This window comes from Canis aureus, chromosome 25 (assembly GCF_053574225.1).
Source record: "Canis aureus isolate CA01 chromosome 25, VMU_Caureus_v.1.0, whole genome shotgun sequence".
NCBI lineage: Eukaryota > Metazoa > Chordata > Mammalia > Carnivora > Canidae > Canis > Canis aureus.
This window is the reverse complement of record NC_135635.1, coordinates 25,517,162-25,529,498: the sequence shown is the minus strand read 5'-3', so window position 1 is coordinate 25,529,498 and position 12,337 is coordinate 25,517,162. Positions and strand designations below refer to the sequence as shown.

At 33.9% G+C, this 12,337-nt stretch overlaps 1 protein-coding gene across 11 annotated transcripts in view; it reads right to left on the bottom strand.

Annotated features, from left to right (window-relative positions):
* ABCC9 (ATP binding cassette subfamily C member 9) overlaps nt 1-12,337 on the bottom strand; it is a 148,550-nt gene that overhangs the window by 121,953 nt on the left and 14,260 nt on the right. For all 11 annotated transcript variants that reach the window (XM_077870791.1, XM_077870799.1, XM_077870794.1 and 8 more), the window contains 4 exons: nt 11,990-12,111; nt 4,942-5,108; nt 3,687-3,929; nt 1,635-1,829 (listed from right to left, as the gene is read on the bottom strand). In XM_077870791.1, coding sequence (XP_077726917.1) covers nt 1,635-1,829; nt 3,687-3,929; nt 4,942-5,108; nt 11,990-12,111 — 727 coding nt within the window. The remainder of the gene's footprint in view (nt 1-1,634; nt 1,830-3,686; nt 3,930-4,941; nt 5,109-11,989; nt 12,112-12,337) is intronic.

The following is a 12,337-nucleotide window of genomic DNA, read 5'->3' as shown; positions in this document are numbered from 1 at the left end:
TATATTGTGTCAATCTGGACAATCTTCATTTTTAAGGTTTAGATCCATTAAATTCTATTTCAGGTCCCTTCCTCTTCTTTCATGGGGATACACAGAAATGTGTAAGTTCTGCTCCTTCTCAGAAAAGCGTGTGGTTAATATGTGAAAGGGAGAGGGATGACAGAAAAATTCTATGTGGAATTAATGGAATGTAATCAGGCTAGTAGGGACAAAACATCACAAAAATGCATTCAATGGTGAAAATATCTGGTTCACTTCAATAATAATTGAGCACCAATATGTGCAAGTGACTGAGCTATATATTGTGAACACAGATATGAACAGTTCACAGTTCTTCTGTTGAAAGAGCTTACCACCTAGAAAGATAAGCATGGCCATAAATAACATGCTTCATTATAAGGAACATTTATAGCTAGTGCCAAGGTGAAATAAACAACATGTTGAAGAGTACAAAGGAGAGTCAAATTCCAGCCAGAACAATCAGAAAAGCTTCACTGAGGAGGTGGCATTTAATGTAGGCCTTGAGAATGCATGAAATTGTAATAGGTGAGGAAAAAAGGATAGGAAATCAGATTGAGAGAATAGAAAGGAAAACTGATGCTTCTAGATTAGAGTTTCTATCTGTGAACCTAAGGAAATCAGCTCTTAGAAACTAGGAGGTTCATGATAAGACTTGAGACTTTCTTAATAACAGCAAATAGATTATATATATATATACACTTTCAAAGGCATGCACTTTATTCTAAGATACCTCCTTGACAAGAAGGGATCATGGGTTAGCATATAGACGAAAGCATTACATTCTAAACAAGCCCAAACTTTAGCTTAAATGTCATCTATTTAATCTCCATTAGACATATTCTAGAAAAGAGCTTGAAGTTCTTTAAAAAGGAAATGACAGCTAGCTGTAGCTAGATGAAATGGAACTGAAATGGCATGACTTCTGCCTGAAAGCAGTGGTTACAAAGAGGGATGGCTGGGATCTGAAAAGGTACACTCAGCCAGTGCAGCAAGAGCAATTAAAAGACCTGTATCTGGAACTTGGTTATCTCTTTCTAGCTGTGCCTCTCTGTGGCAGAGGTCTGTGTAACCTGAGCCTCAGAATCAGAATATATATATATTCTGAGAAGGAATATATATATATATATATATATATATATATATATATATATATATGAAACAAAGTGATGGCTTTTATCATACAAGAAAAGAAAAATGTACATGTTACAAGTCACATTGCTAATGTAACTGGTCACAGGCTTCTAAAAAAAAAAAGTGACTCAGCCAACCCTCATGTACTTATGCATGAAGATTCTTCGAAGGGTTGCCAAAAAGATCAAAGAAAATCAATGTGAAATTTCTGAACCTGGCTTCTGGCGCATAGTAATTATTAAATATTTATAGGCTCTGAATCTGAGAAATAATTTTGTTGAACAGATCCATTCAATGAATACCTAAACACACGATTTTCTCTACAAGGAAAATTATTGTTTTCTTTGCTTTAAATACATTCAATTCTCTGTAAATAAGCCTGTTTGAACTCTTCAAAGAACCACATTAATAGTAATAGAAAGTAACAATTACATGAAATCTGCCAATAATGTATTTCCTTTCAAAAACAACCATAAACTTACTCCTGTTGTGTTATTTGTCCCATTCTGAGTTTCATTCACACGCTGAACTATTCCAGAAATACAGAGAGGTCCAGCAAAACCCAGTAAGTCTGCAAGATATCGGAATGTGCTACTAAGTAGAATTGGTCGCCCAAAAGCTCTATACATTGCTAGCCAGATAGATGGAGTCCGGTTTGGATGATCTGCTACTTTTTTCTGAAAGAAGAAAAACAAATGAACCAAAATAAAACTACTAGCACAGCAATTAATCTCAGCAACTATGGCAATTATTCTGATATTTCTGATGATATTTTAAGTTTCTAAGTGTTAAGTACAGTATGCATAAACTATATCCTTGCATTCCATGCAAAGAGTAGCTACTGAATGTCTTTTAATAGGATAGAATGAGGAGTAAATAGGCCAGATTTTCAAGCACTTTGCATTATTTTTAGCTGCCAAAGGATAACCCAAAATTCTTAAGATCAAATTAAAATTAATTTTAATTATTTTTAGTTTGGAAAATGTGTATACGTCATTAATATTACCAAATACCATTGGATGGAAAAGATAGTAAAGTACAAAATTCAAGGTTATAGTCGTATGTGAAAGACTAGTCAAGATTTCTGGAGTTACTAGATCATAAGATATTTACTACGAGCTAAACAAAACAGATAACCCCAACTTCAAATTGTTTCTCTTCCAAGTATTTCCCATCTCCGATAGTAGTAATCAGCACATTTTAAAGTTGTGTTAGACTTATGTTTTCTTTTTTTTTTAGACTTATGTTTTCTAGTTATTTGATAAAGAAATGCAAAAATGAAGAATGGCATATGCGCTTAAGCCAACTCATGCTTTCACACATCTGTAGTTGTGTTTGAAAGGATTTTAAGACCTGAACAAATAATCATAATTAAGTCTAGAGAGGTGGATAAAGTTTTTCATTGTGGCAAAGAAGCCAACTCAATGGAATAGAATTTGTGTTTCATATTTGATTCCCTATTAGATGAATAATTTGATTATTTTAAAAAGTTTATTAATACAAGATATTAATGCACTAAGTTCAAGCTGAATTGTGTTATAAAGAGTACTCAGAGCACTTGAACAATGTTTAGTCTATACTGTTAATCTTTACTTTAGCAAAGATGTTTTAAAAATATTATGCAATACTTTTCCCAGAGGTGAAACCAAAGAGATGACTCAGGTTCATTTGCAGTAACATTTCCTGCAATATTAATTTCATAACACACATTATTTTGACACAAAACAGAGCTCATTTTCATCATTTACCATAAATGCATTGTTGTCTTGATTTAGAACAGACAAAAACTCTGATTCACCATACCCTACCCTTTTCCAAAGTTGTTAATACTAATAATTTCAATTACAATATATGTAGATGACTGCCATATAAATTATATCTACCACTGTGGATAGCACTTAGGACTATACAGAATGATAACAAGACAAATTCAAAATATCCAAAGACTCTCATATTTAAGAGTTTTAAGATCAATTATAAATGCTCAAAATACCAGAAGAAATCAATTTTGGCAGACATATAGGATGATATATGATATATGATACATAGCTTTATTTAATTCAGTTTCTCAAGTTTGGAATATGGACTCCAAATTTTCATCAATAACTAATTTAAGGATTTTAGTTTCTTAAATGTGGTTATTAATGATATCTATTTTACTTTTATATAACAAAATGATAGAAAAGATACTTGAAAAAAACAATTTCTTGAGCTGTTAACATTATATGGTAACAAGGATTAGATATACTTGATCATTGAGTTTAATTTTTACTTTCTAGTAGGTTCCAGAAAAAAATTAGTGTTCCTCCTATCCCTCCTCATGTATGAATTGGGCAATTAACACAATATAACTTTATTTCATTGGCTCTTCTGATACATGCACAGTGGAACAATTCATATGACTCAAAATTACTGGGAAAGTCATACGAAGAAAATCTGCTCTTCCTTAACCAAAGATACTTAAGCTTACTGTCTTTATATTTAATCTACCCATTTTCTACAATTATGGACATGAAAAACTGATACTAAATTACCTTTTGCTCTTCATATGCATCTTTCAGGCAAACATAATTTGTTACTGCCCTCATTGCTATTGGTAATTTTCCAATTGCTTTCAAATCAATAGGCTTTTTATGAGCAGATATGATAAGTGTGTTCATCCACCAGTATGTTGCTTTTGACAATAAATTCACAAATGGCTGAAGAAATCTCACACCCAGATCCTGGAGGTCTTCAGGAGGCTTTACTTTCTGAGGATTCATGAAGAATACATATCTCTGTGGCAAGAAAAATTCCACAGAATAATAATTAACCCAATTCTTTTTCCACATATTAAAATAAAATTTTAACTTTTTCTACATTTTCATTTCAGGAGGACAGAATGTTTATTTTACATTTATTTTAAATTTTTAATTTATTATATTCAAAAAATTTTTTGAAATATTTCCCTTCAGTTGTGTCTGAATGTTAATTAGTAAATGCCAGAATTTCATGTTTAATCCACGTAGGGACAATTCTAAAAAACAGATTATGTCTTTAAAAGACAGTTATTACTAGGAACCAGTCTTTCATGGTATCCTGTGATAGGAACAACTAAATAAAGATTTTTACACTATTTAGATTTTTTAAATGTGTTGACTCTATTATTGAGTCACTCCCTGATAATTTGTGGTTTGGCTAATGTTCACTAACTGTTCTCCACTATTCCTTGCAGCTTGTAACTTGCCATTAAGAGCAAACAAAGTGCTCTATTAGAAAATTAATACTGAAAAATCATTCACAAATATGTCATACAACATAACAGCATTATGTGATGCAAAACACAACAGGTTTATAATCACAGACCAGGCACGAGTCTTGACCATGTGACTCTGGATATAGCTAGTTATCTCTAGAAGTTTCTTCATAAGTGAAAGGAGCAAAGGTATTATCTTCTTTTCATTTTGAAATTTCTAGGAATACAGTAGTTTGCCTAATATAGGTGTGCTTGGTACAAATCATGGATGATGGAATTTCCTGATAAAAACAATTACATCTATAATATGAACTGAGCATAATATTTGGCACATAACAATCAGTCAATATTTACAGATGAATAAATAGATTCTAGGGTTATATCAAGATTTCTGGAACACTAATGGCCTGAAACTTAGTGATTAGTTCAACTTTTATACACATAGATGATATATATTTGCTCATCCTCTTGAATACTGATTTCTGGATGACTATAATCTTGAATTATTGGGGTTTTGAATTCCATTAATTAAATAAAAATGATTAGATACCTACTCTGACCCGAATTACATTGATCTCCACAGCCATGAGGAGTCCATTCAAGATGACCATCATGCCAGTAATGCAGAAACGCAAGTCTGATACTCCCCAACCGGACTGCCAGTACTTGACCAATTTTATGGTTTTTGTAATAAAGGCCATTACCCAATACAGAAATAGGGCTGGAAAAATAAAAAGGAAAAGGAAAAAGATGCAATCTTTTCCTCATATTTCTTCTAACTTCACTGAAATTTCAACATAAATATAATGCTTTTTAAAAACAAAGTTAATTTTAAATATTTTATTTCCACATTATTTTATTTTTTAAGAAAACAACATATATGCTTCATGCACTTTTGGAGTTTTAAACTGAAGATGTGGTAATGACTTTAAAATGCTAGTGCTTCCACTCTGTAATAGATCGACAGATGTAAAAAGACATCTAAATAGGAATAACCTACACTCCAGGACTCATATGTAATTCTGTAGACTCTGTCTCCTGGTATTTTTCTTTAAGAAGCCCCAATTATTTAAAAAATAAAAGAAGAAGAAGAAGAAGAAGAAGTCGTGATTATATTATATGAAGAATTCACAAGTTGTTATCTGCATCACCTATCCAATGGGTTAGTGTGCTGCAGGTTCCAGGGATATGTCTAATGGTATTACCCTCAAATTATTATGGAGTGCATATTAGCTATATAATGGGGTTTCTGCTATACAGATCAGCATTCATGTAGTAAGTAACTCTTCTCACCCAAATGGTTTAAAATACTACATGCCTCCACAAAGTGAAGAACAATGATCCTACAGAATAAAGCCAGACTTTAAGTAGTGGGATGAGAAAGGTAAGCATCTATACCATTTCATAACTACAGCCAGCGTTTTACAGGAGTTATGAGAAAGGCACTTTCCTAGAAATCAAAGGTCCAATATACTTCAAACTTTAAATAAAGGTAGTACAAATGAATATGGGATGAGAAAGAAGAAACCTGGAACATATATCAGACAATCCATTGTACAAGACATCACAGTTACTGAAGTTTAAAGGTGGTCACAGCTTCCTTAGTGAAAAAGAACTGAACACTGACATATAAGCTCATCATCTATCTTGTTCTAGCATAAAACAGGAAATGTCAGAATAGATTTAGAGGGGAAAAAAAGAGCAAACTACATGCAACTACATGCTACCTAAAGAGATTTGTCTTGGGGTGCCTGGGTGGCTTAGCTGGTAAGCATCTGACTATTGATTTTAGCTCACATCGTGATCTCTGGGTCCTGTGACTGAACCCCGCATCAGGCGCTTTGCTCAGCACAGAGTCTGCTTGGGATTCTCTCTCTCTCCCTTTCCCCTCTGCTCCTCATCCTGCTCACATTCTCTCTCTCTCTCTCTCTCTCTCTCTATCTATCTATCTATCTATCTATCTCAAGTAAATAAATAAAATCTTTAAAAAAAGAGATTTGTCTCAAATATAAAGAAACAGATTGAAAGTTAGTAGATGGAGAAAGATACACAATGAAAACAGTAAAAACAAGAAATCTAGAGTGGCTATATTAGTATAAGATAAAATAGACTTCAAAACAAAGAGTTTTATCATCAAAAATACTAATCCAAAGGGACACACTGAGCCCGATGTTTATAGTAGCATTATCTACAGCAGCCAAATTATGGAAACAACCCAAGTGTCCACCAACTGATGAATGGATAAAGAATATGTGGTATGTATATGTATATATATACAATTATGTATTATATATATTATATATATAATGGAATATATATTATATTTAATATATTATATTATATATTATATTATATTAAGATATTATAACTTTATATTATAACATATTATTATATTATACATATAATAATATATATAATGGACTATTAGTTACAAAAAAGAATGAAATCTTGCCATTTGCAATGACATGGACAGAGCTAGAGAGTATTATGCTACTTGAAATAGGTCAGTCAGAGAAAGACAAATACCATATGATTTCATTCATACGTGGAATTTAAGAAACAAAACAAATGAGCAAAGGGAAAAGGGAGAGGGAGAGAGCGGTGGGGAGAGGGGGAGAGAGAGAGAGAGAGAGAGAAACCAAGAAACAGACTTTTAACTATAGAGAACAAACTGATAGTTACCAGAGGGGAGGAGGGTGATGGAGATTAAGGAGTGTGCTTGTGATGTGTAGCAGGTATGGATATAAGTGTTGAATCACTAAATTGTACACCTGAAATTAATATTACACTGCATGTTAACCAACGGGAATTCAAATAAAAACTTGAAAAAAATGACAGAGTATTATCAGAAACTTTGAAAACTTTTAATAATGACAGAAAGTCATTTTTTATAGACATAACAATTTTAAAAATACACATGTACTTAATAAATATTTAGAAGATCTGAATGCTATAACCACTTTGAACTGTTTGATATTTATTAGGCCATATAATATTTAATACTATAAGAATACATCCAAACGCCTTCAGAATATATACTCTTGTTAAGTGCACATGGTCCTGGCATAGGCTATATCCTTAGAAAACAAGAAAATATAAATTTAAAATAACAGAAATCACATGAAGTATGTTCTCTGTTCACAACGAAAGTAAATTAAAAATCAAGAACAGTAAGTTTATTGATTTTCTATTGCTGCTAAACAAATTAGCAGCAATAGAAGGTTTAGCAGCTTCTACCAACACACGTTTATTATCTCACAGTTTCCATAAGTCAAGAGTCTGGGTGTGGGTCACTTAGGTTCTCTGCTTCAGGGTCTCACCAGGCTGCAAGCTCAACTGATTTGGTGTCTTCATTTTTGTCATACTCTATTGGCTAGAAACAAGTCCCATGACCCACTCACATTCAAGAGTAGAGGATTATACAGGGTGTGAACACCAGGGGCAGAGACTGTGAAAGTAAACTTTGAGACTTTCCATACAATTAGATATCTAGAAGTCTCCAAATATTTGGAAGTTAAATAACACAGTTCTAATTAATCTCATGTTAAAAAAGATATCACTAGGGAAATTAGAAAGTATTTGAACTAAATTACAATAAAAATACTATATGTTAAAAATTTAAGGATTGCAACTAAAACAATACTTAAAAGAAATTTTATGGCTTTAAATATCTATTTTAGGAAAAAAGATCCAAAATCAATGATTTAAGTTTCTATCTTAAAAGTGAGGGTAAGAACTATGAACAAAAATTTTTAAATGATAGCGATAAAAGAAGAAAGCAGTGAAACAGAAAAGAATAATTGAAAATTAACAAACCTAACAAAAAAGTTGGTTTAAAAAAAAAAAGATTAAGGAAATTGTCAAGTCTTCAGCTAAACAAATCAAGAAAAGAAGGAAATCATAAATTACCAGTATCAGGAACGAAAGAATTATCCAAGCATATCCTGCAACCTTAAAAAAGATAATTGGCTAATACCTTGAATAACTTTATGACAATAAATTTAAAAACTTAGATGAAAGGGACCTGTATATCAAAACTGACATAATAATAAATACTCTGAAGAGTCTATATCTTTTTTTTTAAGTAAAGATTTTATTTATTTATTCATGAGAGACAGAGAGAGAGAGAGAGAGGCAGAGACACAGGCAGAGGGAGAAGCAGGCTCCATGCAGGGAGCCCGACGTGGGACTCGATCCCAGGACCCTGGGATCACGTCCTGGGCCGAAGGCGGCGCTAAACCCCTGAGCCACCCAGGCGTCCCTGAAGAGTCTATATCTAATAAAGAAATATGTTTATAATTTAAAATCCTAAGTTAAAACTCCAGGCCTAGATGACTTTACTGATGAATTCAACATTTAAGGAAGAAATAATATTAGTCATACACAATGTCTTTCAGAAAACAGAGAGATAGAGAACACTTTCCAACTCATTTTAAGAAGCCAGTATAAGCCAGCATATGAAAACCTGACAAAGATATTATAAGAAGGGACGTCTGGGTGGCTCAGTGGTTGAGCATCTGCCTTCAGCTCAGGGTGTGTCCCGGAATCCTGGGATGAGTCCTGTATCAGGTTCCCTGCAGGGAGCCTGCTTCTCCCTCTGCCTACATCTCTGTCTCTGTGTGTGTGTCTCTCATGACTAAATAAATAAAATCTTTAAAAATATATATATATAAGAAAATAACATACCAATATCCTTTACAACACAGATCTAAAAAAGATTTAGCAAACAAAATCTAGCAATATATAGCATGGATAATATATAATGATCACGTGTAACATAGCCCAGGAATTCATGGTTACTTTATCATTTGAAAAATCAATCAATTAATTTAGCACATTAATGAAAATATAGCCATCCTAGTGGATGCAGAAAAAAACCTTTAATAGAATTCAACATGTATTCGTGATTTTAAAAACACAAAACACACAAAACATTAACATTTACCTACATACCTTATGACCCAGCAATACCACTTCTACATATTTTACTCAAGAAACAAAAAACATATATCCACAGAAAGACCTGCACATGAATGTTTATACCAGCTTTCTCTTCATAATAACCAAAACCTGGAAACAGTCCAGGTACTCATTGTCAAGAGAATGGGAAACTGTGGGATCTTTATACAGTGGAATAATACCCAACAATTAGAAGAACAAAATACTGATCTATACTACATTATGGATGAGCCTCCAAAAAAATCATGCGGAGAGAAAGAAGTGTTACACAAAAGAATTTATACTGTATGACTCAATTTATGTGAAGTTCTAGAACAGGCAAATCTTATCTATGGTGAGGAAAAAATCAGATTAGATTTTTGCCTTCTGTGGAGATGAAAATGAGGGTTGACACAAGAAAACTTTCATGGGTGATGGTACTGTTCTATGAAATGATAGGGTTATAAAGGTGTGTACATTGAGCAAATGAAGATTTCTGTACTTCAGCATGTAGATTTTTTAAAAATATTTTATTTAAATTCAATTTGCCAACAGCATGTAAATTTTATCTCACAAAAAGAACTGTAGAAAAATTTAACTCCGATTAATGATATGCATGCTGAAATAATTAGGAGGTGAAGCATATTAATGTCTAAAATTTACTTTAAGATGTATCAAAAAATAAGACAGCCCGATGGACAGATAGAAGGATGGAAAGATGCAGAAATGTGATCAAATAGAATAAAATGTAAATTGAAGAATCTAAATATTAGCCAGCCAGACTCTGATCATGTCTCCTTCAAAATATTATCAAAATGCACATTTCCCTTCCATTTTCACCCTACAACTCTTGTATCTTATTCATCATCAGTTTTTCAGAAACTTAAATGTCTAACATATTGGATTCCTGATGGTATACATTTTTTGCTGTTGCCTGCTAAAAATTTCACTCTTTTTTCTTGGTATCTTCAGAAAAAGATTTTTGTGATAACATCTGCCTGCCTTTCATGTTGTACTAAACAGCTATTAAGAAAATTCAGACTTTGATAAGCCTTTTAAATTAATATTTCACCCAGTCTACTTGTTTGTATTGGATTGCCTTTGCCCAATCATATAATGCAGTGCAACAAAGAATTAAATAATCAGTATTTTCCACTAATTCATTTGAAATTTCAATGTCTTCTGGATGAGCAAATAAAATATTTGTGTGGTTTAATTATTACTTTTCCAAATTTCTGTATCAGTAATCAACGTCACTCTCATCATTTAACAATCAAGTGAGTTGGGGATTTACCCCCGAGATACAGATGCAATGAAACGCCGGGACACCTGCACCCCGATGTTTATAGCAGCAATGGCCACAATAGTCAAACTGTGGAAGGAGCCTCGGTGTCCATCGAAAGATGAATGGATAAAGAAGATGTGGTTTCTGTATACAATGGAATATTCCTCAGCCATTAGAAACGACAAATACCCACCATTTGCTTCAACGTGGATGGAACTGGAGGGTATTATGCTGAGTGAAGTAAGTCAATCGGAGAAGGACAAACATTATATGGTCTCATTCATTTGGGGAATATAAATAATAGTGAAAGGGAATATAAGGGAAGGGAGAAGAAATGTGTGGGAAATATCAGAAAGGGAGACAGAACATAAAGACTCCTAACTCTGGGAAACGAACTAGGGGTGGTGGAAGGGGAGGAGGGCAGGGGGTGGGGGTGAATGGGTGACGGGCACTGAGGGGGCACTTGACGGGATGAGCAGTGGGTGTTATTCTGTATGTTGGTAAATTGAACACCAATAAAAAATAAATTTATTTAAAAAAAAAACAATCAAGTGAACTCTCTGAACCTTGTAAAATTGTCAGCTGTTCATTCATACAAACAACACCACTCTACCTGCAATTTTAGGATATTTACAGGCCCTTGAACCCCAGCCATGATTCATTTTCTACACTTTCATTTTAGCTTCCTTTATGAAGGTGTACACCAAGGAATGCAAGGATTGGTCAGAGTATTAAATATAACTAACTGGGATAAGCGACATTATTTCAGCATAAGGCAAAAATAAAGTTAGAACATTTGAGATAGCCTCTTATTGGCAAGAGAGGCTGAAAAAGAAAAGGTTAAGCATGAAGCAAATGTGAGGGGTTGTGCTTTGAAGACAACTGCTTCTCAGGACAGTACAGTTTCCAGCATGCTGTGAAGCATACTCTGCTGCATGAGTCCCCTGAAACGTTGGCAGCAATGCTATGAAGAATCTGACATTGCCACCCCATCAGTGAAAAGCTGGGGCCTTCAAAAAATGCCTCAGGATCCCAAGCCAAAGGCAGAAACACATGGAGCTAGGGTTCCACAGAACAGGGTAAGGGCTCGATTTTTAAGAGAACAACACCCTCTGTCAGCCAGAGGGCTAGCACACCCTCCACAGTCCTCCTGCCACACACCGATATATCATAAGGGGCATTTAGTGGAGAACAGATATCCTGGGGGAAGAGAGTGCTCACAGCCCAGAGCACTCAATTTATCTTCATCTCTCCATTCACCAGGAGAAGAATTAACTATTGCAGTTTTCCCATGCTTCCCAGTCCCAACCCCCAGTGAGGGTTTACTAGGAGAAAGAAAAACAGTTCTGGGGAAGGAGGAGACATTTGATCATACTTACCTAAAAGTAATTTAGGAAAATTTGATGTTTCAATATTATGATAATATACTATTGATGTTGTAGTGGCGACAAATCCCATCACAGCTGGCATGAAGAGGTGGAGATGCCGCGACTCCCGCCGTCTATGGAGAGCGGTAGAGAGTATCAGTGTCTAGAGCTGGGAGGTCCAGATAGTTTCTCATTTTGTTTCTAATTTGTTTTAAAACTTTCTATCAGTAATAAAATATTTAAAATACAGAATGCAGTAATAGTTGCTAACATGCAAAGGAAGACTACGTTGGGATACATGATTCTGCCAAAAGGATTTATCCCAACACAGAGGAGCAAGCACCACAGCTAAACAAGATC